This window comes from Chenopodium album, chromosome 11, assembly GCF_948465745.1.
Source record: "Chenopodium album chromosome 11, dcCheAlbu1.1, whole genome shotgun sequence".
In the NCBI taxonomy this organism is placed as follows: domain Eukaryota; kingdom Viridiplantae; phylum Streptophyta; class Magnoliopsida; order Caryophyllales; family Amaranthaceae; genus Chenopodium; species Chenopodium album.
The window spans coordinates 9,405,763-9,428,773 of NC_137844.1; the positions used below are offsets into that span (position 1 = coordinate 9,405,763).

The 23,011-nt window shown below is 33.7% G+C and overlaps 1 protein-coding gene and 2 pseudogenes across 1 annotated transcript; 1 reads left to right on the forward strand and 2 right to left on the reverse strand.

Moving 5' to 3' along the window:
• Positions 1-184: 184 nt before the first annotated feature.
• Positions 185-3,527, reverse strand: LOC145567355 (glycine-rich RNA-binding protein 4, mitochondrial-like). The gene is made up of 5 exons (XM_081626617.1): positions 3,406-3,527; positions 2,127-2,279; positions 1,944-2,012; positions 1,210-1,316; positions 185-856 (listed from the first exon to the last, which is right to left on the reverse strand). Exons 2-5 carry the CDS (start codon positions 2,260-2,262, stop codon positions 494-496), a joined length of 675 nt encoding a protein of 224 aa, XP_081482743.1. The 5' UTR covers positions 2,263-2,279; positions 3,406-3,527; the 3' UTR covers positions 185-493.
• A 5,428-nt stretch (positions 3,528-8,955) lies between these two features.
• Positions 8,956-11,195, forward strand: LOC145567354 (presenilin-like protein At2g29900 pseudogene; annotated as a pseudogene).
• A 5,848-nt stretch (positions 11,196-17,043) lies between these two features.
• LOC145567356 (exocyst complex component EXO70E2 pseudogene) lies at positions 17,044-19,851 on the reverse strand (annotated as a pseudogene).
• Between the last annotated feature and the right edge of the window lie 3,160 nt (positions 19,852-23,011).

Genomic DNA, 23,011 nt, shown 5'->3' on the forward strand with positions numbered 1-23,011 from the left:
ACCCTTAAAACACCTTCAAATCAAAAACTAAATGTTTAAAAGTTGATACACCTATACTTAAACAGAAATCATTTAGGAATGTAAAAATGCAGTAACAGCTGCCACAGTTGAGTGCCAAATACGGGTATAAACTATATGATCACCAGATACAAATAAAATTTGGACAACAGATGAAGGGTAACTGAACAAGGCTGTGGAGGATACATTGGACAACCACAATACGAATATGGAAAAGTTGACAGTAAAATTCTCATAGCATAGAGTTTAACATGTTGCTAGCTCCATGAGTCCATGCAACCAAAACCAAAATATCTTTAACAAATGACAACATAAACGAGAAGAATGGAAATTAAACTATACTAATATAGTCCTATTGATTAAATGAATGTCTGACATCATATTTGTGGCGGGGATAAAACTCTGATTCATTTCTTCCGATAAAAAGGAAGAGCAATTATTTATGTTGCCAGCACTCAAACTAGTCTGAAAAAGATCAAGCCCTTTTAGCAAAGTCATCATCATCCTTGAAGTTATCTTCAGGTAAGTTTAAATCATCACCCTGGAAACCGCCGCTTGCAAAGCCAGTATCACTGGGGGCACCACCAGGAGGACTGTAACTTCCACCATCAAAGCCTCCACTAGGAGCGTAGCCTCCAGGAGGAGCATAGCCTCCAGAATTACCACCTCCATAATTTTGCCCTCCACCGTAACCACCACCACCACTGCCATAACCTCCACCACCATAACCACCGCCGCCACCTCCATAGCCTCCACCACCAAAGCCGCCTCCGCCACCATATGGTCGTGGTGCTCTATCTGTTGCATAATTCACCCTCACTGTACGACCTTGCAAATCCTACAGAATTTACAATGAAACTGTCACCCAAGCCATAAAGTTATCATAATAAACCATACTCAGTATTCTGCAAGTGTACAAATAAAATTCAGAAACACTCAAGACCTAGAACCATAGATCAAACTAACAAAATTAAGACATGAGACCTAAAGATACTACCAGTGAGGGTGAATTATGCAACAGATAGAAAACCATACTTTTAAGCATTTTAACACATGAAATTTATAGAGCAACATAAGCACAAAGTAAATAAAGACTGAGCAGTCATTGAAGACTTTGTAATATCTAGAACCATATACGAAGTATTTTGTTAAAGAACCAACTCAGGAAGATGAAACCAGAATGAATTATACCTGTCCATCCATAGCCTGAATAGCACTTGAAGCCTCTTCAGTCGAAGCAAATGTAACAAAACCAAACCCTCTAGATCTGTTTTGCTCACGGTCAATAATAACTTTTGCTGCAAGAGAAAATGTATATCGTCATATTGTAGTCCAAAAATTATCTATGCTCTCTATCCTCCAACAAAACAAAAGATAGGGTGGAAGCAGGAGATACAATATGCAATTATTTGTAAACATGTGAGGGCAGGGGCAGAATAAGTATTACACTTTGATTTATTCAACAGATGTTGCAATTTCAACTTTCAACCAATTCCACGAACCAGATCTTGCAAACAGTACTCAAGACATCCTACATTATTTAGATAATTCCTATGATTCAAGTCAAAATCAGGCAATCCTAAAATTCTTCGTCACCTTGTCTATAAAAGTCAAACCTCATACTTGCAGTTTCCTTGAGCACTTCTAAAATAATAAATGGATCAAGCAATTTCACACATGGTTTAAATAAGGTTACTTACATAACAAGTATAAGAACAAGATAAGTATATCTTTCATTAGCACAAGAAGACAAGAAAATTACTGGTAGATTGTGACACAGCATATTGAAGTCTCTTGGCTATAGCTTTCAAGCCAAACTATCACTACAAAATATTGATCAAATGTGCCATACCAATAATCTACCACCGATACTGGGCATTGGAAAAAATAATAATTAAGAGGTAGACAAGCACAATGATACACACCTTCAATAACTTCTCCATATTGAGAAAAAGTTTCCCTTAAACTTCTTTCATCTACAGCCCATGGGAGACCTGCAATAAACCATGAATAAGTTAACTAAAAATCACAAGGCAAACCTTTTTATTTGGCTCACTGAGCAAACACGTGGCAAACCTTTAACAAATACTATAAAAGAGGAAGCATACCTCCAACAAAGAGTTTTGATGATGACATGCATCTTAGAGCCTGATAAATAGAGGGATTAGATGCTGAAAAGTGTGAGGTGACCTGCTTGCTCACACTCTGTTTGAGTATATTCCCAACTTTACTGAAGAACGCCATACTTACAGCCTTCAAAACTAAATCAAAAGGGGAAAATGTTAGAAAAAAGAAAATTCTATATGCACCTTATGGCTTCTGTTCTACTAACAAAGTGATAGTCGCTATAAATTGGAGTAAGGCAACTCGGATATTAAAGAACCCGAACTAAGAGGAAAAATTAGCACAACGCTACCATAATGAAGCTTCAATCACATTACATTCTATGCATGAAGTGTGAACAAAATAATAAATCACATCACATAATATTAAAAGTTTCTAATCAAGCACCAAGCTTTACCCATTAGGCCAATAGTATTGCAGATTTAGCTACCTAACATACTGAACAATTGAGTGAATCCTACAAAAAATTAATTTCCCCAGATACGATACAAGCACTGTATAGCAGGGTTAGGGAAGGTAGCAAAAATCAAGCACCACACTTTACCCAACAGAGTGGCTGGTTTAGCTATCTAGCATTCAGAACCATCGAGGCGCTGCAACGAAATTTACCTTTCCAATATGCCAAACAAGCAATGTATACTGTAAGGTTAGGAAGATGGGAAGAAAACCCCTTTTCCAATTCATCACTATATCGCAATGCTCTTAAACCCGAGATTTCCAGCCCAAATAATAACCAAAAAACTACTTTCAAGATGAATTAAACTTCCCACTTCAACAACATGGGCCAACTCCCAATACCCTGCCATAAAAATCCCAAACCCTAAACTGCAAAGGGATCGAAACTGAACTAACCTGGTCCTTGTCAACCCAACAAAATTTATACAAAATAACCTAAATTCAAACATCAAATCGTGCAAAAAAACCTCATTTTAGTCAAATTAAACCCTAATTTCAGTAACCTAATTCCACCAATTTCCGCAACAACAATACATCACATTTGCTATACATTTACAGAACAAATCAAACACATCAAATAGTCAACTAATCAAACACAAAAATTAAAAAGACAAATTTTTTGAAGCTTCAACAAAACCAAAACCGAAAAAACAAATTCATCGTAATCAAAAATAATAGCATCAATCAACAGAGAAACGAAGAACAATAATCAGATAAACACAAATAATCTATAATCAATCGCAAACATAGACGATGAAATTATAAAATCAGCTCAAATTTTATGAGAGAGAAAGTAGAGAGAGAAACCTTGAAATGTAGAGTAGTGCGATGAAGTGAGGTTTGGATTCTACTAAACCCTAACAAGGGTTTTTGATCGAAATATGGGGTCTTTGAATTTGGAGAGAGAAACAGAGGAGTTTTTATTCGGTGTGGTTTGGTGTAGGATAAGGATGGTGGAGATATGGTATAAAGATCGTTGGATGTGTTACATAGTTGTTTTGAACCGTTGGATTGAATTTGGGGGGAATGTGGGGCTTAAGAGATAACACGTGGTACGTAACGAGTGGTTTGTGACTTTAGAACGTGACAATGTTATGGGATATGGATTTTATTAATTTTTATTTGTTTTAAGAAATTTTGATATTATTATCAATTCCTTTTGTATACCCGGTGCACAATAAAATACTGTCCATCAATAATTATCACGTGCCATTTGTAGCCATAGTGTCTGCAGACTCTGCACTCTGCAGTGCCCAAAATAAAGAGAAAACAAATTTACTTTTTTTTTTTTTGATTAATTTTTTTTTATCTTGGGTTCGTTTGGCATCGCTGTGGTTTTCTGTTTTTTGGTTTTTTGTTTTTTAGAAGTATACTATATATGTCACATAATGAATCAAAAATTATTTAGACTTATTAAAATCATGATAATTTTGAAAACTGACAACAGAAAAGTGGAAACACCTTTTTCTTGTTTCCTGTTTTTGGTTTTTAGTTTTCAAAAAAACAGGAAACTGAAAACCAAAAATGATGCCAAACAAGCCCTTAGCTTTCTATCTCCAACCAGAAATTTGTTGAAATTTTCCCAAAAATTATGATTTAATCCAACCTCAAAGCTGCTATCTCAACTAGTAATTGAGCCAAATCTTAGCGAAAGTCTGGTGGATTTGTTACAAATTTAAATCAAATCACAATACGTTATAATTCAAGAGTAGTTTATTATCATTCATCTTTCACATTTTCGCTCCAATTGAGTGAGGTTTTCGTCGCTTTAAACAAATTGTTAATTTCCTGCTTATATTTAACTTTTGTTTATATTAAATTTTTTATTTAAAAAATAAAATAAAAACACAATAACACTCAAAAGTTACCCTTTTATATACAAAAAGTTACCCTTAAACTCACAAAAGTCACCCTCTATCTAAAAAAAGTTATCCTTAAACATACATAAACTACCCTTAAACACACACAAGTTACCCTTTTATTTACAAAAAGTTACCCTTAAACTCACAAAAGTAACCCTCAATCTAAAAAAAGTTATCCTTAAACACACATAAACTACCCTTAAACACATATAAGTTACCCTTTTATTTACAAAAAGTTACCCTTAAACTCACAAAAGTCACCCTCAATCTAAAAAAAGTTATCCTTAAACAAACACATACGAAGCATAAGTTACCCTTAAACATACACAAGTTAATCCATTATAATACAACCAAAAAAAAAAAAGTTATCAAACCTTCATTACAAAACGCTGAACATCATTACAATCTTCAATAGGACACATCTTCACTATAACTTTTTTCTTCTTCAAAGATTTTTTATCCACCAATTTAGTTGATTCTACTTAAAAAAATTACTGTAACATTAGAAAGAACAAAAACAAGGAGAAGAGGTAAGATGAAAAGGCAATGAAGAGGAGAGAGAGAGGGGATAAGGAGATTATAATTATATAAAAACCAAAATGTAGAAAAGAAAAGAGGAGAGAGAAAAAAATCAGCAAGTGTTTTTGGAGGAGAGGACAAAATCAAAGAGGTAAATAAAAAATTACGAATAAAAAAAATCCCTGGCACGTGAGAAGATTAGAAGAGGACAATAATTCCTCAAATTGGGTCGCGCGCCATACACTAAATATTGTACACCGGCCTTTTTTAAAAATTTGTGTATTATTATTATGGCCCTAGAAAAATCTTTATCTTTCTTGTCAATTCTAGCCGAAATGATCCCCTCGCCGTTTCGGGGTGTAGGAAAGGGAGGTGGAGCGTTCGTGGTAGGGAAAGGGGAGTAGAAAGAGTAATTAGGGGTCACAACGGGTGGTCGGGATGAGGGGAAAGAAAGGGGGGTAGACTAGCGGTGGACGTGGCTCGTCGGGGTTGGAGAGATTAGGGCGGTGGGTGGGATAAGGGAGGGAGTGGCTAGTGGTGGAGGTAGTTGTGGTTTTTTTTAATTTTATTTATTTATAAATTAATTTAATTATCGGATAATTAAGTGAGTTAGATGAAAATTAGAGGATACTTAGAAGAAATGGGTGCGAGTAAGAAAAAAAAAACATGTGCAAGGCATATGGGGAGTCAACACCGATGTCACCAACTTATAATGAGAAACAAGGCTATAATGATAACTATGAACTAATCTAGGTCATTTGATCATGTTAATCAGATGGTCCACATGCTTCCCGTGTCATTAATGGCATTTTCGTAATATTTCAATTTTACAAAGTATTTTTCAGTTTCTTTTCTAAAAAGTAAATTAAAAATTAGTAAAAGTAAATGAAATCAGTTATAAAGTAAATGAAATTGCCTTAAAAGTTAAAAAATGGAAAGAAAAAAAAAGTTGTAAAATTACGAAAATGCCATTAATGAATGCTAGTGAAACGTGAACCGTCATATGAAGCGCGATTAAAGGTTGAATTTGGTTCCTAATTCTCATTATTCACCTTGGTTCTCACATGATCTCAGGTAAATAGTATGGTTGTCTTCAACAAAAAAGAAATAAATATTACACGCAAATTAAAGGACATGTCTAAAAATATCATGTTGGATAATAACAAAATTACTAGGTAGAATCTAGCCAAATATTTCAAAAGATATTTTACATCATGATATTGTAACACCCCCTCAAGAATGACTCGATTAAGAAGCACCAGTCCATTCGTGAACAAGAATATTATTAACCAAACCTATCTTTGCACTCAAAAATCTATGTTGATTTGAGCCTAAACATTGTCATGATATCAACCTGCTGAAGTGCGACTTGATATGCTTCAATTAAATCAAACCAGAATGCACGTTCTCCTTGATGTAATAAACATCAAGCTTCTAATGTTTACTTCTCATATGTTTTGTATTCTCATGGAAACAAGGGTTCTCAACAATATGTTGAATAGAAATATTATTGCAGTATCAAAAAATTGATTAATGCTTCGTAAGTCTTTAGGATTTAACTACCAGTCAGGGACACCTCACAGGTAAAATGTTAGGTTCTTGGGACAGGGGAAGATAAGGTACATGAATGTCCATGATTTAGGCCTATTTCTCTTTATATTTATTTTTATTACTTATTCTCGTAAAAATCAAACCAGATCACATCATATTTTTATTATTATTATTTTTTTCTTTTTGAAAGATTAGACCAGATCAAATTTTCTTAATATTATTTCCTTATTGCCATATTTTTTTAATTTTTTAATTTAGTATTTGTAGAAGTTATAAAAATTGTATATTTGAAAAATACACTCATGTTGAGATGAATTTAGCAAAATCTCTCTTAATAATGCATTTCTCATATATTGATGTACAATGGTCAAGGTTTAGTCAATTAAGACAATCAAATTAAGACTTTGATCACTTCAACTTATTTTTGCTAATTTTTTTTTTTTTTTTTTTTACTGAAACGAAATTATTTTTTCTGAAATTAAATTATACTAGATGTAAGCCCGTGCGAAGCACGTGCAATGCACGGTTCTAGTAAATCATTTTATTTAATTTAAAATTTTGTATATTTATGAAGATCATTCATTAGATATGTGGATAAAATTCCTATTATCATAAGATAATTTTTTAATTTTAACACTAAAGTTATCCGTCGTTGTTTTATTTATTTTACGTGACGCTTAAATTTAAAATCTCAAACCTTATTATTTAATTTTTCTTATGTGACAATTTAAATTTTTAATTAAAAAAAATGACAAATCTTGTTTTTTTATTGATTAAAATAAGTCTTTTGCCTATGAGTTTTTTTTTTTTTTTTTTTAATATACTCGTTATGTTTAAAATGTTAGTCTCATTTATAATCTTTTAACTATTTTAAATTATGGGGAATTATATAGATTTAATTTTATTCGTCTCGATGAGTACATTATTAAAATCAAACTTTTATAATATTTGCTAGGGAGAGATTAAAGATATTTGCGATCAAAAATTGCATCCATATATGTAAAAAAGATAATTATTACTTAGTGATTTTTTATTTTTATTTTTTTTTGAGAGAAGACAATCATTAGTTTTTTTTTTTAAAATAATTTAAATTCTAATTATTCACTATTCGTTGTTTTTATCTATATATGTGTCAAAATTCTTAAATCTTATTCGTCAGTTTTGCTTAAACGACGAGTAAATTTTTTAATTCTAAAATAAATTATTAATCTAATTTTTCATTGGACAAAATAATACCTTTTCTTATATGGCACTTTCAAAAAATGCCTACTTTATTTATATATATTATATTAGATTAGATTTATTGAACTGAAATTAATTTTAGAAAATTTTAGATTTTACACCAGAAAATGGTTTTTAACACCCCCCCAAAAAAAAATTTATTTTAACACCAAAAATTTTTTACAAAAATTGGTTTTACCACCACTTAACAGATGGAATCCGTTAAGTGGGGTCCACAGTGCCACGTGTCGCCTTGTGTCTGGTCAACAAAATTAAAAAAAAAGGAAAATTAAATAAAAAAAAACTTAAACTACCCAGCCACCACCACCGGCATGTTTTCCGCCGCCCTAACCTAGCTTAGCCGCCGGCCCCCGCTCCATCGTCGGCACCGGAACCTCTCCCAACTTAACCCAACCCTATCGGAACCCAACCACTCCCTTTCCTGCAGCCATATCCGCCGCACCAGCGCCATATCGCAGCCCCCCTTCCACGAATATCGACCAGGATTTCGGCTACCAATGGTCGAAATCGGTCGGTTTAGGCTACTTAGCCCCAAAATCGGCCGGTTTCAGCCATAACTAGCCGATTTCGTGGCCGTTTTAGAATTTAGGGTTTCGTTTTACGGGTGCGGGAATGGGAGGGGATGAGTTCCGGTGGTTGCAGCCATGGAGGAGGGTGGATTTCGGTGGTCTGGGCTGGGGAAGGTGCCGGTGGGTTAAAGTCGTGCATGTGGGGGTGGGGATGCGATGTTGGTGGTGGTTCGAGTGGCTGTAGATTTTTTCCTTTTTTTTTTTGAAAACCAATAGTATAAGAACACGTGGCAGCATGGACCCCACCTAACGGATTCTTCTTTTAGGTGGTGGTAAAATCAATTTTCTTAAAAAAGTTTTGGTGTTAAAATAATTTAATTTTTTTGGGTGTTAAACCATTTTCGGGTTTTTTTCCGGTGTTAAAATCTGAAAATTCCTTAATTTTATTGAATTAAAATTATTTTGCAAAAAGAAAATTAATTTTACTCATTTTCTATTATATATTTTCTTAAAATTACTTTTTACTAAATAAATTACATATTTTCTAAGATGGAGTGAAAATGACCTAAATCATACGGAGTATTAGAAGGTTAACATTATTATTTGGAAGATTGGACAAGATGGTGATTGGCGAATTTAGTTTTGAGTCTTGTGACATGCTATTTACAGTTTTAACTCTAAAAAGTCAAACTTAACATAAGACCCAAATCAATCCTACACTTGCCTTTCTTATCAATTTGGATCACCAAAAACCCTAAATTTTGAATCAAATTCAACCCAAAAATGGACAGAAACGAAAGATCCACAAGCGTAATCGACACTTTAGGCGAAGAATTGGTCCGAATCATAACCCCAGTTTCAATTTGCATGTTCTTGGTGGTAATTTTGGTATCAACCCTAAGTTCCGATTCATCATCTTCGTCTTCTGATTCAATCATCACAATAGCTAATTTAGCTTACGATGAGAGTAGCTCAGATTCATTTTGGGATAAATTTGAAGGTGCCCTTTTGAATTCTCTTGTTTTTGTGGTAATTGTGACTATAATTACTTTCTTTTTGGTGTTCTTATTCTATATTAGGTGCACCAGTTTCTTGAAATATTATATGGGTTTTTCTGCATTTATGGTATTAGGGTTTATGGGTGGTCAAATTGCTGTAATGTTGGTTGGGAAATTGAACTTGAACATTGATATTATCACATTTTTGGTACTTTTGTTCAATTTTGCAATAGTGGGAGTTTTGGCTGTGTTTATGTCAAAGATGGCTATTTTAGTGACTCAAGCTTATTTGGTTGTGATTGGAGTGTTGGTTGCTTATTGGTTTACTATGTTGCCTGAATGGACTACTTGGGTGCTTTTGGTTGCCATGTCATTGTATGATTTAGCTGCTGTGTTGTTGCCCATTGGTCCGCTTCGTCTGTTGGTGGAGCTTGCAATATCTAGGGATGAAGATATACCCGCGTTAGTTTATGAAGCTCGTCCTGTTAGCGTGGATGAGTCGGATGGTGTTGGTCAGAGGAGGCTTTGGAGGGGGAGAAGAGGTGATGGGGATCAAGAAGAGGATACAAATAGTGGAGCAGATTTGGAGATGAGTACGGATCATCGAACACTACCAACTGTTGGAAGTGGCTCTAGTGAGAGAGATTTGGCAAGTACTGAAGAAGGAAGGGTGGTAAATTATGATCAGGATGCTTCTGTGCCATTGCTTGAGCATAGATTAAGAGCTGAACAGCATGCAGACCGAGTTATGGCTTCAGATGATAGTATGATTTTTGAAGGGATTGGATTGGGATCTTCTGGTGCTATTAAGCTAGGGCTTGGGGATTTCATCTTTTATAGTGTTTTGGTTGGAAGGGCAGCAATGTATGATTATATGACAGTGTATGCCTGCTATTTGGCTATAATAGCCGGTCTTGGAATTACCCTGGTGTTACTGGCTGTCTATCAGAAAGCCTTGCCTGCTTTGCCTGTATCTGTCATGCTTGGGGTATTGTTTTATGTCTTGACTCGGTTTTTACTAGAAGAATTTGTTGTGCGATGTTCCATAAATTTTGTTATGTTCTAGTATTGTATATTTCTTGTAATTAGCATCATTTTTATAGCAGTGGCTTGATTTCAATACTCGGGTGCCAATAGCTTGGTCGCTAATTTAGTAATTTGTTCTTTATTCACTGCAAATATATGGATTGACACATACATTTATGCTTGAAGAAGAATTTTTCCCTTATAAGGATCATCCTAGAATTTTGTTTTGTGAAAGGTCTTCAATTGTAAAAATTGTTGGCACTGGCTGCAACTGAAAACAGATAAGGTTCGAGTTAATTAAATGAGGCAATTGTACCTAAATGGCTGATATTTTTGTGGAGATTCTTTGAAAGTCTATCTGAAGGTTGGAAGCATTCTCTATGGTGATGCGCTCACCAGCTTATGTTACACTAGAGAGCTTAAAAGAAGTCAATACCATCATTTGCCACATATTTGGAGCTGGGTAATTGAGGTGCCTGATAATAAGGATTTTCTGGAGCATGAAAGGCTGCTACAACAGTTATATTAGTATTTGATGCTTGAAGCACCTGTGCGACTATAAGATGCTCGTGGTTCACCCCTACAATCAAATAATGTTGGCACTTTTGGCTTCACTTGAATGAAACGTCATTTTGTCAGCCAAGCTGTAATGCTTTTTTCAATTATCAGCTCAAATAAAGTTGCTGGAAGATTGCTGGTTGGTTTTACTGTATTAGAAGTGTGGTGCTGCCCACAAAAAAAAAGAAAATGAAAAGAGTTGTAAGTCCTATTTCTTTCAAGATGGATGCAATAACTCCTATGGAGGTACTATGGTAAGAATAATTTTGAAGGATTTTTTTCAGCTAAACTTTATGCGTGTTATATACTTCTTCGTTTGTGACTGTCAATCAGGTTAGATTGCCCTTTATATTATGAACTTAGCTCCTTACAGAATAACAGGATTACATTTTTGAGATGTTACTTATGTTAGCTCTGTTGAGTCATATACTTTTAAATGCATCCTTGCCATGGTCAATGTTACTTACACATAAACTCTTGTAGACCAAATTGTAATCAAACAGCGTGAATTTCGAATATGCTGAAGTTTTAGGAATTGATTGAATATATATGCAAGATAGTTCACTATTGGTAGTTAGTCAGAGATGATTATGACAAAAGTCTATTGGGGGTGGGGGGCTAGGGAGGCAGGGAGAAGCCTTTAAAATGGAGCTAACGACTTTTTGAGTGAACTCAGCTGTATTGATATCTCATGTCTGGTTTATCTGCCCCTTTGGCTTTTCTTATCAAATGATTTTAACCATGAACCAGTGTCCGCTTATACCAGCCTTTCTATTGCTGACATTAGAGGGCTTGTGTTAGCTGTATTATAGCATGGATTTGGTATTGTGTGTAGTTATCATTTCAGAACTTTGGTATTATGCAAGTGGTAAGCCTTTTGAATTGAATTGTTATACTGAAAGAAAGCATATATATTGCAATGGTTCATAAGTTCGTACTTCATAAAGTGGTTGAGTTCAATGTTGTGTATATTTGATCTATAATTCTATGGCCTATAGGGAGTCACAAATGACACTGATATAGACGAGATTCAATCCTAGGGCTTTGCTACCCGGCTACCCCCTCCTTGCTCTTGAGACTTCACTAGGCTGCAATACCTTAGTTGAAATAACATATCTATTTTCACTAGCAGTGCTTCTCCTTTCAACTTTCTTCATCCTCTTTCTACATCAACAGGATGATTTTCTGCGTCCATGCTGTAAAATCTGTTATTTTGTCGCTTTTTTTTTACTTCATATATATGGTCTGACTTACATTACTGGATATCTTCAGCTTGTTTATCTTTCAACATCCTCAACCCCTCATTCCTTATCACTAACAGTCATGACCGATTTTTGAATAGCTATATGCGCCCTGGTATTAGTATCTTTTGTCAAAGTTCAGCTGTGAATGTTGTAAGATGTCATATTGTTTATATGTAGTTTCATTAAATTCACAAGGTTAAAACTTCGCATCATACATGAGCTTAACGGCGAAGAATCCATGTTGCAGGCTATTTTTTATTTTCGTATTTTTTATTTTATTTTTATTTTTTTATTGTTGATGATATAAACTGAAAAAAAATGTGGTAAATGTGTTGATCGTCACTTGATCCCTATTTTTGCCTCAACAAATGTTTTATTAATCCATACCCTTTATGTTTATTCCATAGAGTGCTACAAATTGCTGTTATTTGAGCATGTGTATTCCTGCAGAAGCCTCTTATATTCTAAGAGATACAGATGAATTTGGGATATTATAATTTTATTTTGAAGTGAATCTACTTTATTATATGCTTCTCTTATTAATTATATTATTCTTCCAAATAATTTTGCTGCTCTTTATTAGCATACTAGCTTAAGGCCCTTGCCATGCGCGGTAAGCCTAATTTTTCTAAGAAAATTAATTATATTCAACAAATAAAATTTGTTAAAGCATAAAAATCAAATATATGAAATTATAATGCCATAATCTCTATTATTAATAGGCAAAGCAACAAATTCAACTCGAGAATTTTTCAGGCGGGGCTTGATCAGGTCTAGTGACCATATTAGTGAATAATTATTTATAAATACATTTTTAATAAATATCAAAAATCAATCGAACAAAAAACTAAAATCTCCAAAAAAAAATTATTAGCAAAAGTGCAAACATACACAAAGTTACAAATTTTATATCCAAAAAATCATTTGTTCAACACAACATTTATTTTATAGCTATACTATACACTATAAATCAATTTGTGATAATATGTACGTATAGTAGTAAAATTTCATAAATAAAATTGTAATTAACTTGAATATATATTATTTTGAATTGAAATTGAAATAAAATATCAGCTAGAGGTATTTGAAAAAAAATAAATTAAGTGATGTTTTAAAGTAATTTCTTTAACAGCTATTAAATGAATCAATTTATTATAACTTTTTTGGCAAAATCTAATAATACTCCATTTAAAAGATAGTTAAAAAGGAGTTGAAATAATAATTTTTTTTTTGAAAGAGTTGAAATAATTATTTAGGTAAATTTATATAGAATAATTATGAACACAAATAAAAAGGAATATACATATTTGTCATGAAGATAATATAAAAGATTTGGAATGATATTATTATAGAATCAAATCTTAACAAAAAAAAAAAAAAAGGTTAAAAGGGGAAGGGGAGTTTTGGAGGGAAAAAACAGCACCAGAATGTGACACGTGTCACTCTCGATGTCTGTTTTAATATTAAATTATTGATTATTGATTGATTGATACGAAAGAGGTGATTTGAAAGAGATGGATAAAATAAATGGTACTGCTTTTGGATGCTCCTAATTCCAGTTAACAAATAATGCAAAAAGTGTAAACTAATAGAAAAATGAAATAAAGGGATGAAAAAAAAATCACATAGTTGGGGCATAATGGACTTTGACAAAAAACAAGAGACTTAGCTTTAGGTCCTGTTCTTATTTACTGAACTGAACTGAATTGTTTATGAGAGAAGGAAATTAAAAACTTAACTTAACTGAACTGAATTGTTTATGAGAGAAGGAAATTAAAAACTTAACTGAACTGAACTGAATTGTTTATGAGAGAAGGAAATTAAAAACTTAACTGAACTGAACTGAATTGTTTATGAGAGAAGGAAATTAAAAACTTAACTGAACTGAATTGAATTGTTTATGAGAGAAGGAAATTAAAAACTTAACTGAACTGAAATTAAGCTGAAGAGAATGTCCTTACACTACAACTTACACAACTATTTCCAATTACAATGGCTACTAGCCAATTCATGGGTAAAACAACTAGAAATCCAACAATAAGGGTCTGTTCTGATTGACTAAAGTGAACTGAATATTTTATGAGAGAAGGAAATTAAGAACTGAACTGAAAATAATCTGAAGAGAACAGGCCCTAACACTAATTTGTTTGATACTCCTTTAAAGAGAGTAACTTTGTCAATAAAATACTTCGTATATATTTTTGGTTATTTAAAGTAATTATATCGCTGATGTACAATATTTGTCATGTGTTTGTTTCATAATGTTAGTCCCATATGGAATCAATCACATAAAATAATATATATATATATATATATTTGGAATCTAACATTAAAGTACAACATAATTCATAATTAGTTTACCTTATTTAACTTTTTTGATTTTTTATTAGGAAATCACAAGTCATAATTGCATAATTTAAGGTAAAGATTTCTTTACTTGGAGTCATATCATCAATCTACAACCAATTAATTCCAAAACAAATCAAGTTATAAATGAAATATATTCAATATGGGTAAATCTTTTTGAAATGCCCAAAATAGTATATGGGATTAACATTATGAAACGGAGGGAGTATAGAATATATTCCATAAGCGGTATTCTACAAGATTCCCTTAACATTAAAGTATTCCACATGAAAACAAATTTACACTTATCTTTCACAAGAGTAACAAAATATTGTCAATTCCTTGGTGTTGTTCATGTTGTGTATCAATTTCATGTTGAATGCAAAAATGTAGTTCACATTCTCTTAGGCTGCTAATTAAGTAGTAGCAAGCCTGTATTGACTCTTGACTATAGACTAATTAAGTCGTGCCAAATTAGTATGAAACTGACCTAAATTTGTCAAAATCATGCATTAACAATTTGTCAATGTTTTCAAAAAAAAAAAAAAAAAAAATCACCAACAATACGTTATATAGATCCCAGATTTTTGTCCAACTAAATCGTATCATCATAACTATTTATTTTTTAATTTTCTTTTAATGGTAATCGCTTTCTCAAGATAACAAATGAAACTAAACCACATAAACACTATTTTACTAATTAAATAAACACAATAATTTATACTCCGTAATATTTTCTTTTTAGATAAATTGCTTTCTAAAAGGTAAGTAAATGGGCATCTTGTTATGAATTCCGTCATCAAGGGAATAGAAAGGAAGATAGTTGGTTGTGTTGACATCTAGTTTTTACTCTTTAGGGCCTGTTCATATTTACTGAACAGAGCTGAACTGAACTGATTGGAACTGAACTGAACTGAACTGATTGGAACTGAACCGAACTGAACTGATTGGAGCTGAACTGAACTGAAATTAAGTAAATGTGAACAGGCCCTTAGTCTTTACTAGTGATTGAAAGCATTTTTAGTCACTACTTTGGTCACCCTCAAATTTGATTTGTCTTATAGTGTACAGGATAATATTTCCGGTTAATTAAAATTGCAACACAGGCTACTTTGACATGTTTATCAAAAAAAAAAAAAAAAATACGGAGTACTTCATATAAATTACTAGTATAAAATTTTCTTTTTGGAACTCCGTAACTTTTTATGTACTATGAACATTTATTTACTTTTTCGTACTTGATGCACTTTTTTGCTAGACTTGGAATTAAAAGTATTTTTAGGACGTAATTTGGTATAATTTGCTGAGTTTCATGTCTAACTGTCTAAGTTTTCTTTTTTAGCAAGTTTAAATGTTGATGATTTGGGTCAATTTTAATTAAATGAAGCATTACTAAGTCCAATACCTGTCTCAAATAATCACTAAATCCACCACGGCCAGATCTACCTAAAATATAAGTTAATCAAGTTGTTCGACACTTACCATTGCCACTTGATACATGAATATGATTCAATAATCAAGAGTTCAAAACGTGTTAAATAACGATTAACTAATTATTGAGTTGGGGTCAAAAAATTTAAATTATTGAGTGAATGAATCTTTGTTAATAAGTAATATCTTTATAAACTAATTTAATAAATACGAAGTACCTCCTGTACATGGCCTATTTGGGTGAGATGTAGCCAGTGGGCATGTGGCGGATAAAATCTACAAAAATTATAGAGTAATCATGCAATTTTAGATTAGTTTGAACCTTTTTTTTTTAATTTATTATTCATACATATACCGCGAAATAATCTACTTATTTTTTGATACCAGGGTATTTGGCTATGTCATTGTCCATCGCGGCCGTTGAGGGTAGTAATATCGGCTCCAATACACACCTTACCATTGTCCACCTCGCTTGGGGCGCTATCCATCTAGCTCACCAAAGCCCCATTTTGGCCCCCATAGAATTATTTTTTTCTCCTTATATACCTGAGAAGAAATCGTTTCATATAGAAATTAGGATTATGTCACTACTTGTATCTTGGAAAGTACAGATAAAGTAACAGTTGGTTATAAGGAAAGAAGAAAAGAGCATTACCAACTTTTTGGACATGGTATTTGGTAATCCTTTTGACTATTCGATCAATTTTTTGAGGACCCTATAATTGCATCACTTTTTAAATGTCAAAGCACAATTTGAGCATTTTTCGTGTAGTGTTGAACCTTTGGCAGATTTGCAGTTTTTTTTTTTACATATCAGATGCTTTAGGCTGCACGTCTGTTGTGCTCATTTAATAAATTCAACTCAGCATGTACACTACATTGCGATCACTTGATTTGATGCAAAAAATCACACGTTACCGGAATTGTGTTTCCATTCAGTTACAATATGCCTAGCAAGAGCATAGAGCATTAGGCGAGCAACTCCATCTTCTCAGAAATAAAACTTTTTCATGACTGTTTGACCAAATATTCATTTTATCAGTTCAAACAGACCGATTTTCTTTTTGAGTTTTTCCAGATCAAGCAGACGACGAATTCAACTAAATTCATCAGAAGTTCAGAATATTGTGACAGAACACAGCTTTCCATTCAAAATCTATGCATTAAAATTACAAGTATATTGTTTAGGCCAATACATGTTCAAAAAAGGACATACAATAGCAGCCATCTCACTCCTTAGGAAAAGAAAACTGAGAGGCTGAGAGCATAGCTACAATCAAAGAAACAAACAATGTCTACAACTCCTTTACTTTTCAAATTCTCTTCTTTTTCTTTATCGAACTCATCTTCTGCGGGAGTTCAAAGACTTTTGAGACCCTTCAAAGAAATCCCTGAGCAAATTCTCCAAGTCATCAGAATCATACTTGACATACTTCTCAATATCGTACTTTTTATGCCTTCCGATGAAACTCTGATATGCCAAAATCACTTTCTGAGAGATGGAAATCCTCAACTCTTCCCTAAGCTGCTCATCTCGAATAGACCATGATGTCTGGCTCCTATATACGTCCTCGAATGCAACACTGAAAACCCGGATCTTTTCCTTGAGGACCAACTTAACTCCTGAACCTGACCCTGATGGAATTCCATCGTCCCTAAGCGAGGCTACAACTGAACTCCAAGTACTCCTCACATAGCTAGTAGCATGCTGTTGATAGCTCACTATCTGAGTTCTGATCCAATCATCACCAAATAACTTCTGTTGCTCGGAATTTATGACTTTCTGTTGAATGTAGTGCGTATTGTTCATCAGAAATATATGCTGCAAGGCAGCATCCCTGTACAGGTGGGACTTCTTCTCAAGGTTGAACTTCAATTTGGCGACAATTGATCGAAGATTAGAAGCTAGCAAGCTTTTCTCAGGTAAGACTTGATTCGTGATGACATTATTTGCATCTTCATCCTTTTCATGAAGGAGGGTGTTGAGAGTTTTGCAGTAGTCAGGAAGGAAGACGATGATGTAATTCATAACATAGCTAGAAAGTGGATGAACTCCTCCTCCAGGGAAAGGGTCTACTGTAGGATCGGAAAGAATAACTTCACCAAATCCCAAGAATGTTGCCCGAGCAGCATCTCCAAGTCTGCTCTTAACTTCTTCGAACTCAGTCTTCACATATGAGCCACCCTCTTCAGAGAAGAATTCATTGATCTTCTCCTGATTTTCTACTAAGACCTCGTACATGTCAAGAATATAGAAGAGTTTCTCTGGTGTATGGGGTCCGAGGGCCATGGCATGGCCAAAGTTGAAAAGGCAAGTCATGGCAGACTTGGTGATGTTGGTCAAGCAAAGCGATGCATATGGCTCAGACTTCCCAAGGACCTCATCACACAACCGCTTCTCAGCTAAAAAGTAGACTTGCACCGCGGTTCTAATCACTAGAATCCATGTCTTGATCTTGGAAGCCATAATGTTCCAATCCATCTTGACCAACTCGTCTATGCTAACTGTCTCCATTCCAAGGCCAATCAAGCAGTCTTCCAAAGCTTCCTTTTGAGTCTTCACATATGCTGCACAAAAATCCTGATCATACTTTGCATCAAACATGACTTTTTTGATCGAATTTATAAATGGAATTGCTTCAGGGTCGATCAATTCAAAATTAACATCTTCTTGTTCACCAGAACCTTCCGGCTCATCACCCTCTTCTACCTCACTCGGAACATAGGATTGCCTTTGGTGACCAAGAACATGCACCAACTCCTCTTCCAATCTTTGCATAGCAACTTGCAAAACATCCTCAGCTTGAGATATCTCATGATCATCATCTCCCTTCATCCACAAACTCCTAAACAACTCCACCAAACACAAGACATCCTCAACAGCCTCTATGTACTCCGCGGCCTTATCAGGGCCAGATTCCCAAATCATATCGAGGGTTGAATCCCAGCCCATGATCTTATCATGGGCAGACTTCAACTTCTCCTTTGCATCATTCAACTCTCTTTCCCTCAAAATCGGAACCGATTCACTACTATTACTGCTATCATTTTTCAACTCCATAGCAGACAATTTTGAGTCAAGATCAGCTAAAATCTTTTTCATATCATCAGTTAGACTATCATTAGCCTCTAATTCCCTTAAAAGATTATGAGCTGCAATCAAACTCTCTTGTCTCATAGGATTTGTAGGAATCATACCAACATTTACATCCTCCATACCCATCATACTATAATCAATTATCAATCAATCAACTAATTCTAGGGTTCTTGACAAATTACACAACAACAAAAAGTTTTGCGAACACAAAAATTTATGGGTATTTGACTTTTCTAAAAATAGTAAAAAAGAATTATGCAAAAAATCAAGCAAAAATTTACAAAGTACCTCTGATTCTGCTTGCTGAAAACTGTGGGAAAATAATCTGATATCAAAAAAAGTTTGGTCAAAAAACCAAATTAGCAGATTATTAACAAACAAGAAGACATGTTTAGCATTTATATGAGAGAGAAAATGGTTTAGTACAACCCAACTTGGATCTTGAAATAAAAAATGAAAATTAAGAAACTCTCAACAACTAATTTAAAAAACCCAGAAAAACCCAGAAACAAAAATTTATGAGCTGATTGAAGTTGAATAATCAACCCAACACAAACTGACGAAAATACCCAAATTAGAAAAGCAGAAAAAGACAATAACAAGATTAAATATTGTTATAATTTGTGCTTAGAATTTGTCTGAATAATAATTAATTGACAATGATAATTAATGGAGGAGGAATACAGCCCATCAAATTGACTTAAAAACGTGGGAATTTGAAGGGTTGATTGAAGGCTGCAGTCTAAAATTGTAGCAAAAAAATTTGGTGAAAAATATATTATACAAGCATATTTATAAGTAAGAGATTAGGAGGATTTTAGTGTTTTTTAAAGTGATAAAAAAAAAAAGGTTTATTTGTTGTGAATTTATGAAAATGTTTGTTGATGGAATTAATTTCTGTGCAATTTCCTGGATAACTTTATCCTTAACAAAGGATGTAGGAACCAACCTAGCTTGACTTTTCAAACAATGATAAAAATTGGCATGGAGTCAAACTTAGGGCCTCATACCTTTGCAACCGGGACCCTCCACTCTTCCCCCACAAAACTTTATAAAATTAGTATCGAGTTAGTGACGTGAAACCCTACACTAATTAATCCGGTCTATTAAGTTTTGGCTGGAAAAAAAAAAAAGGAAAAGGTTTTGTTATGTTCTCATGTTTGGTTTGATGAATGACATGAGAATTTAAAGGAAAGGAAGGGAAGTGAAAGGAAAGCCTCTTTACAAATTTTCAGCTTTCCTTTCCTCCCAAATTTGGAGGAATTCGACTGAAAAGAGAAAATAAAAACATATTTCCTTTCTCTTCTCTTCATTATATTTCATTAATCAAACATTGGAAATAAAATCTCCTTCTTTTCCCTTCTCTTTCTTTCTTTTCCCCTCCTTTCCTTTCACTTCTTTTCCTTAACTAACAATGAACCAAACAAAGCTTGAGGAAGGAAGGGGAAAAAAGGTTTTGAGGAATTGTCCACCTTCAAATTAACTTACAAGCTTACATGTATAACGAGTAATTCATCAAAATTTCGAGAAATTATTATTTCATATTTACAAACTATTTAAACAAATCCCCTATATATCGATCATATTCCCCTTTGGTCTCTTCAATTTAATTTACTACCTACTTTGCATTACTATATTGAAGTTCTTTACCGATGGTACGTTCTTATTAACTACTCGGAATTTACTAAAATGAAATTAAACAAATCAATAAAATTTATCATTAAAAATAAAAAAAAATAAATAAAAAAAAAAGGGAAATTCTCAATGGTAGTCTCCAATTTTATAAAATTCTCAATGGTGAACAAAGTTTTATGAAATTATCTTTGGTACTCACTCATTAACATTTCTAATTCAATGGTGACATTAATAATATAAGTATGCAATTATAAGCTAACCCTAGTTAATTAAAGGCATAATTACTAATATAACCCTATAAATTAAATAAAAAATAAATAAAAAAAACCCCAACCACCCCAATCCCAACCCACTGTCATAGCCCCCCTCCTCTATCAGCAGCGACTGGCGCGACCCCCTATCCTTTCCTTCCCCTAGCACCGGCGACCCTGTCCATGGCAACGACCTTCCTTTGACGCCGAAGACCTTCCCCGATTCTCTCAGTTCTCCTTGCCTGGTTCCCTCTCGTTCCCCCCGATTTCCAGCCAGTCACTCACCCAAACCAAACTACACCAACACAAAACTCGAGGAGAGAGAAAAACCCTCAAAAAACCTTCAATCTCCTTCAATGGCAGCTTCCAGTAGCTGCTACGCTAAGGTTTTTCCCGCATTCGAGTGCCGCTCTAAGCCTTTCGCTACCTTGAAACCCGACATCCCTTCCTCAAACTCTGGTAAATATCGTCGGAATAGGTGGGAGTTTGTTTTCTGGTACTAGCGATCGATCTTCGATGATCTTGCGATTTCTTAGGGTTTTATGGGTGGTGGTTAAGGTGGTGATAGAAGTGGTGGCACCGCAAAATGAGAGAAAATGAATGGTGGGGTCAACGCTGGCACCGGGATCGTGGGTAGGCAGGGCCGCAGGGGCTGGGCTAGGCTATTCTGGGTTGGGGGAGAGGGAATAATTGGGTGGGATTTTTTTATAAAATAGGGGTATTTTAGACATTCTCATTGCCCTCCCTTTTGAAACATTAACCATGGTAATATTTTCTTAAAATGCTTAACTAAGGTTACCACTGAATTGGTTTTACAAATTATAGATTACCAACGATAATTTTATATTTTAGTGTTTACCATTGAGAAAAATAAAAACCTGATGAGTACCATTAAGAATTTCCCAAAAAAAAAAAGAAGAAGAAGAAAACCGAGCTTTAACCGACCAGCCGAATTGATTTGCTTAGCCAAAGTAGAGCTATTTTTAGTACCGTGCAATTTGTAATAAAGACCAACTATACATCCAATAATACATGGGGTTAGCTACTTCAATGGAATAATTATCTTTAAACCACAATGTTCTTTTTCTTATTATAAACACAACTATCTATTAAATCTATAACCGTAGATTTAGGAGATGTCAGTTACAATATTATCTTAATACTAGTAGTCAGATTAGCAAGTAATGTTCCATTTCTAAATCATCTTCAATCATCAATTCGATAACACAAAATCTTCTACTATGTGGTGACCACTTCACGTATAAGTTTGTTAATTGAGCAATAGGAGGTTACTGTGATGCGTATATGGTGTTACCCAACAGATGTGAGTAAATGGGGTTATTCGACGGATGTAAAATTAATCAAATGGGGTTATTGGAGTTAGGCCTAGTTTACCTCACCTTATTTTGCTGTAATAAAAATTTTTATTCTCTATTATATTTCTTTTTAAAAGTTATTAATTTTTACTAAATTAAATATTTTTACTGAACTAAAATTATTTATACTAAATAATACGAGTATTTTTCAAGGTGGAGTGAACAAGGTTATATTCGTTTACTCCTTTCGTTTTTTTTTTAACTTTAATAATTAATCAATTATCACTGTATATATATTACTCCGTAAAATACTTGTAATAACTATAAATTATTGCAAAAAAAATAAAAATTAAAAAAAAAAACCTTAAGCCCATAGTCCATAGTCTTAAGCCCATACATTTTCTTTTATCACAACAAAAATAAAGGTAAAAGTTCGTTAAAGAACACAGCAGGGAGTGGAAGCAAAAGAATGTTTTGGCTGTTATTTATTGTTTAAAGGAGAGAGAAAATTTTGCCAAATAATTGCTTCACAACGCTTTCAATACATCATTTCTATTCACATTTTTATCCAACCCATATCCTATTTTTAGCTACATGATCATCCCCTTTCTCTTACCTTCTTCATCATTTCCCAGAAATGTATTATTATTCTGGAAAGAACAATACATCTTAATTGGATTGTTGATTCACTCGTTCTAATCCTTGTCTTACTGTTGGGATCAACAAACTCATACTTTGTTTTTGATGCGCTAAATAGCGCCCACAATTACTTTAGGTAAGCCTTCTTGCATTATAAATATTTTGTTCATAACCCTAAATACACTTTTT